At 39.9% G+C, this 6,296-nt stretch overlaps 1 protein-coding gene across 1 annotated transcript; it reads left to right on the top strand.

Annotated features, from left to right (window-relative positions):
• Nucleotides 1–2,103: 2,103 nt before the first annotated feature.
• Nucleotides 2,104–5,062, top strand: LOC128866321 (phenoloxidase 2-like). Its single transcript, XM_054106948.1, has 5 exons — nucleotides 2,104–3,190; nucleotides 3,265–3,886; nucleotides 3,965–4,200; nucleotides 4,268–4,524; nucleotides 4,600–5,062. The coding sequence occupies exons 1-4, from the start codon at nucleotides 2,210–2,212 to the stop codon at nucleotides 4,484–4,486; spliced, it is 2,058 nt and encodes a 685-aa protein (XP_053962923.1). The 5' UTR covers nucleotides 2,104–2,209; the 3' UTR covers nucleotides 4,487–4,524; nucleotides 4,600–5,062.
• The last annotated feature ends 1,234 nt before the right edge of the window (nucleotides 5,063–6,296 follow it).

The raw sequence follows: 6,296 nt of genomic DNA, 5'->3' as shown, positions 1-6,296 counted from the left end.
TCTGTTTAACGGGTCAAAATGATTATCACCCGACGGCATCGCTCCGCCGACGAAGTTCGTTTAGCGATTTGATTATTTTTATACTACGAAAATTGAATTCAATCGAACTGTATGGGAACGCAACGAACATTTTTTAGCTCCAGTAGAGTTATGATAAATGGAAAACATTTGCGGTCCGATAACATCTGGTAATGCTCAAGTTCAAATCATTTTGATTCTCATATCTAAGCAACGGTCTTAGCTCAACATTTTAAAGGTACTTTTGAAAATAATAATAACGACATAAATCTTACTTATGCAGCAAACGAGAATAAGCAGCAAATTAAAAAAATCACACTTACGGAGATAAAACAGTTAATAAAAACTCTAAAGAACAATAAATCGCCTGGTTACGATCAAATTTCGGGAACAATTATAAAGCATATGCCTGACAAGGCAATAATTTATCTAAGAAATATTTTCAACGCTGCTATAAGTCTCAAATATTTCCCTAGTACCTGGAAAGTAGCTGAAATTATAGCGATCCCGAAACCTAACAAAAACGCTACACTAGCGACATCATATCGGCCAATCAGCCTACTACCGACAATATCAAAAATTTTCGAGAAAATATTATTTGACAAGCATGAATCTGATACCCCAACACCAATTTGGATTTAGGAAAAACCATTCAACAATCCAACAGATTCATAGAGTAGTTCACAAAATTAATGACGACCTGAATAAAAAAAGAGTATGCATGTCCATATACCTCGACGTAGCTAAAGCTTTTGACAAAGTGTGGCACCCTGGGTTACTCCATAAATTAAAAACACAACTACCTAATGACTTTTACCTTATGCTTAAGAGTTACATCCAAGGCAGGAAATTCTATGTTAAATATAACGACGCATGTTCAGACATTCAACCTATGAACGCAGGCATTCCCCAAGGCAGTGTCTTAGGACCAACATTGTATCTATTGTACACGGCTGATCTACCGGAACCGAAGTCAGAAAACAGCATGATTGCAACATTTGCAGATGACACAGTCCTCATGGTATCTCATAAAGATACAAAAGTCGCAAAACAAAATTTACAAAACGAATTAAATGTGACATTAAACTGGTTCAAAGAATGGAACATCGAAATTAACGCTGACAAAACAATACAAGTAAACTACACAAACCGAAGGACAACCATTGAACCAGTTAGCGTTGGTAATTCTGACGCGAATATTGACACCAAAGCGAAATACCTGGGTATTACGATCGACTCGAAATTAAACTGGCAGGAGCATATAAAGAAAAAGCGAAATGAAGTTAAAAATCGTTTTAAGAAATTGTACTGGCTACTTGGACCTCAGTCCAATCTATCATTGCAAAATAAAGTACTTATTTATCGAACGATAATTGCTCCGATCTGGAAATATGGAATTGAGATTTGGGGCACTGCTGCAAAAAGTAATCTAAGTATACTTCAACGAGTCCAGTCTAAAATACTTAGGACCTTAACTAATGCACCTTGGTACATACCTAACGCAGATATTCATCGCGACCTTGACATCGATACTATTGATGAAACAATACAAAGCGCTAGCAGAAGACACATAAATAGATTATTAACGCACACAAATCCTATGATGAGAAGACTACCTAATAAAGAAAAATCTACCCAAAGTCGGCTTAACCGTCAAACACCAACAGATCTAGCAAAATCCATGTAATCAATTGTCAACTAATCGTATATGTCATTGTTAACCACTTGTTTTTAAATAATATGTATATATTTCTTCTAAATGAGCTTGGGTCATTGGCCCTTCAATATCACTCTCATTCCATCTTTTTGTAAATCAAATTACTTATTGTCTAACGACAGGTGTAATATTTTATGGAAGAAAAAAAAAAAAAAAAAAAAAAAAAAATATCTAACAATTAAAATTTGCACTCGGAAGGCATACACACACACATACATGCATATATATGTATGTGAGAAAGTAGTCTGAGAGCGAAATCTAGCTGCAGTTGTGACCGCACATTATGTGATAATGCGACCGCAGAGGACTTAGTGATAGCTACTTATTAAATTTGCTGTCAGTATATAAGAGTGCATTTCTTGTTTCATTCCATCAATTTCGTATTGAAGCAAACGTGGTGCACATAGAACGCGAGCCTCAAATTCAGTCTTTTAATCCATATCAGCCACAGCAACTACTTAATCATCGTTAATAATGGCTGACCAAAAGAATCTGCTGTTGCTCTTCGATCGTCCTATCGAACCCATTTTCGTGCAGAAGGGAAAAGACGAAGTGTTCGATGTGCCCGACAAATTCCTCACGGACCGCTATCGTCCCATCAGCAATGAGGTTCAAAGTCGTTTCGCTGAAAAGGTAGAGCAACGCATTCCCGTTCGAGCTATAACTATTCCGGATCTGCGTGTACCCATGTCACTACCCCGAGATGTACAATTTTCTCTTTTCATTCCGGCTCATCGTCGTATTGCTGGTCGTCTGATTGACATTTTCATGGGTGCGTCCTCCATTGACGATCTTCAGAGTGTTGCTGTGTATGCTCGCGATCGTTTGAATCCGTATTTGTTCAATTATGCACTGTCGGTGGCGCTGCTACATCGTAAGGACACCAGAGGGCTGAACATTCCGCCCCTTGTACTGAACTTCCCCGACAAGTTTGTAGACTCCCGTATTTTCCGTCAGATTCGAGAAGAAGTCTTCGTTGTTCCTGATGGGTCACGTAGGCCAATTATTATTCCAAGCGATTACACTGCTTCCGACTTAGATCCCGAACATCGGCTTTGGTATTTCCGTGAAGATATTGGTGTTAACCTCCATCATTGGCATTGGCATTTGGTGTATCCCTTTGAAGCCTGCGATCGTGCCATTGTGGACAAGGATCGTCGTGGCGAACTCTTCTACTACATGCATCAACAAATATTGGCTCGGTATAACTTGGAACGCTTCAGCAATAATCTGGCTCGAGTTTTGCGTTTCAACAACTTGCGCGATCCCATAGAGGAAGCGTATTTCCCCAAAATGGACTCATTGGTGGCTAGTCGCTCTTGGCCACCACGATTTAAAGATACAAAATTGTCAGACCTAAACCGACCATTGGATCAAATTAAAATGGATGTAAGTGACTTGGAGCGCTGGAACGATCGTATACTTAATGCTATAGCGAAAGGCTTTGTCACTGATGTAAGTTTACACCACACCCACTTATCCATGTCCAAAATATACAAATGCAACTAATAAAATCTTTCTTAATTCAGGAAAGTGGCAATCAGGTACCACTGGACGAAGTTCGTGGCATTGATATTTTGGGCAACCTGATTGAATCATCTATTCTTTCTCCAAACCGGGCCACGTATGGTGATTTACACAATATGGGCCACGTGTTCATTTCATATTCTCACGATCCCGATCATCGTCATTTGGAGTCCTTTGGCGTAATGGGGGATTCCACCACTGCCATGCGAGATCCCGTTTTCTACAGATGGCACGCATACATCGATGATATCTTCCAGGAACACAAAACTCGTCTCACGCCATACACTCTACGAGAGCTAAACTACCCGGGTGTGTCTGTCACTCGTGTACAAGTACTTTCTAGAGGAAGTCGATCTAATGTTCTTCAAACATATTGGAAACAATCAGATGTTGACCTATCAGGTGGATTGGACTTTGTGTCACGTGGAAATGTGTTTGCTCGCTTCACTCATCTTCAACATACTCCATTCACCTACACAATCAACATCAATAACGAAGGTGAAACTTATCGTAAGGGTACAGTGCGAATCTTTTTGGGGCCGAAAAGAGATGAGACCCATAAGGAAATGCTTTTCAAAGATCAACGTTTGCTGATGGTAGAATTAGACAAATTTGTTGTCTCTCGTAAGTATTAAAATATTACATATCTACGTATGTATACATGCATACAGGGGTCACCGCTAACTTCAATTCAATCAACAGTAAGCCCTGGCCAAAATACCGTTCGACGACGATCCTCTGAGTCCAGTGTTACCATTCCCTTCGAGCAAACCTTCCGCAATGTAGACAAAAACCGACTGGGGGAAGATAGCCCTGATGAGTTAGAATTCAACTTTTGTGGTTGCGGATGGCCTGATCATATGCTCATCCCGAAAGGTTTGCCCGAAGGTCTTTGCTGCGAATTGTTTGTTATGGTATCCAATTATGATCACGATAGGGTAAGGAAACAACTATGATTGAAAATTTTATTTTTTGGTGTAAATCAATATTCTACACTTGTCATAGATCAGGCAATCGTGGTGGATTTTGTGCAAAGATGAGCCATCTTACTGTGGCCTGCGTGATAGTCTCTATCCAGATCGTCGTGCTATGGGGTATCCATTTGACCGCCTCGCTCGCTCAGGCGCTGAAAACCTAGCCCAATTCCTGACTCCGAATATGAAGGTCGTAGATGTAGAAGTGCGTCACGAAGAGCGCACTGAACAACTCGATTACGAGAACTAATTTGCTTTAACGACTGTGGACTAATGAAACATATCTACGTATGTATGCTTGTATGTATGTCTATATGTACAATAATTAATTTCAAAATATTCTGTACACTTTCTTTTATAAAGATGTGTTAATCTATAAAAGAAATAAAATCAAGTGCATCAAGGAATTACTTGTTTGTGAAGAGGAAGAGTATGCGAAAGCAATGGAACCCACCAAACACAATTATACGCACACAAACACAGTTTCTTGGTCTGGCGTCTTCCGCATAAAATCGCAAAAAAGCCATTATTTGGAGGATTTACGCAGCACTTCGCTTTCATTAGTTCGTTTAGCTTAAATCTCTCAAATCACAATATTGCCAAGCCATTCACTGAATTTTCACAAGCATTTAATTTTTCCTCCTTTCGTTTGTTTTGTATTGGCAAGAGACCTGACGTCAGAATTATCAAAATCGCGAAAAATAAAGTAACTGCTTTGGGAAGGCGCCACCAAAATCATGTTTTTATTTAAGAGATCCAATGTATTGGGTTGGGGAACTAGTTCATAGCGATTTTATATTTTCTTTTATTTCACAACGATTTATTTGCTGTTTGGCAAAGGGTAAGCATTCGTTCGATAGAACTCTTTCTGCTCAACAAAACTAATTTAATTGTATTTTTGAGTTATTTAATTTTTTATTAGTTTTGAGGCTTAGAAATGGAATGCCCAGGAGGTAAAAATCAACATTTTCGACACCTGCTTTTCTTTGCTTTTCATCGAAGTCAAAAAGCTGCCGAAGCAGCCGAAGCCGTACGGGACATTTGCGACGTGTATGGAAAAGGTGTCATAGGCGAGTCTACAGCACGGAAATGGCTTACAAAGTTAAAAAATGGCGACTTTGATGCCAATGACACGTCCCGCAGCGCAATTCGAGGAAGAACGTCTCAAATTCAGTCGTGAATTGGCGGAAAAAATTTACTGCGATCATAAAACAATTCTCAATCACCTTCATTCAATGGGGTTTACGAAAAAATTGGGAGCCTGGGTGCCTCACGAACTCAACAAAAAAAACAAAGAAAGTCGCCTTCAAATTGCGTCTCAGCAGCTCACCCGCCATCGAGCAACACGCGGTCATAAACAGCGCTTTTTATACCGAATCGTCAGAGGAGATGAGAAATTGTGCCTGTACATCAAAGCACTAAAAAGCAAAGAAATGAGTGAGTGGCTCCAGCAGATACGCCAAAGCCGAGAGTCAAGCCTGATCTTCATCCGAAGAAGATCATAATATGTGTTTGGTGGGACTGGGAGGACATGGTGCACTGGGAAATGCTCGAAAAGAATGTCACAGTCAACAAGAAGCTAGCTCTACATTGCCCAGCTACACCGCGTGAATGAGGCTATTCGACTGAAAATACCTGACCGACATGGTCAAACCATAATCTTTCATGACAACACCAGGCCCCATGTTGCACAAGTCGACAAAACCGCACTCCAAGAGCTCGAATTGGAGGTTCTTCAGCATCCGCCGTATTCTCCGGACCTTGCATCGACCGATTACCATCTTTTCCGCTCCCTGTCGAACCATATGAACGGCGTTACCTTCGATAACAAAGAGGTCCATAAAAACTGGCATCAACAAAATTGTTCGAGAGATGTAAAGAGGTTGTAAACAGCAAGGGCGAATATATAATTGATTAACTTATTGATATAATTACTGTTTTTTGTTTAAATAAAAGTCTTCGGTAAAAACGCTATGAACCTATTCCCCAACCCAATATTTTTGACAGAATTTATATATTTTCACAACGAAAATTTTCATAGACAGGACAGGCACCAATGA

Source organism: Anastrepha ludens, chromosome 6 (assembly GCF_028408465.1).
Source record: "Anastrepha ludens isolate Willacy chromosome 6, idAnaLude1.1, whole genome shotgun sequence".
NCBI lineage: Eukaryota > Metazoa > Arthropoda > Insecta > Diptera > Tephritidae > Anastrepha > Anastrepha ludens.
This window is presented reverse-complemented; position numbering and strand designations above follow the sequence as displayed.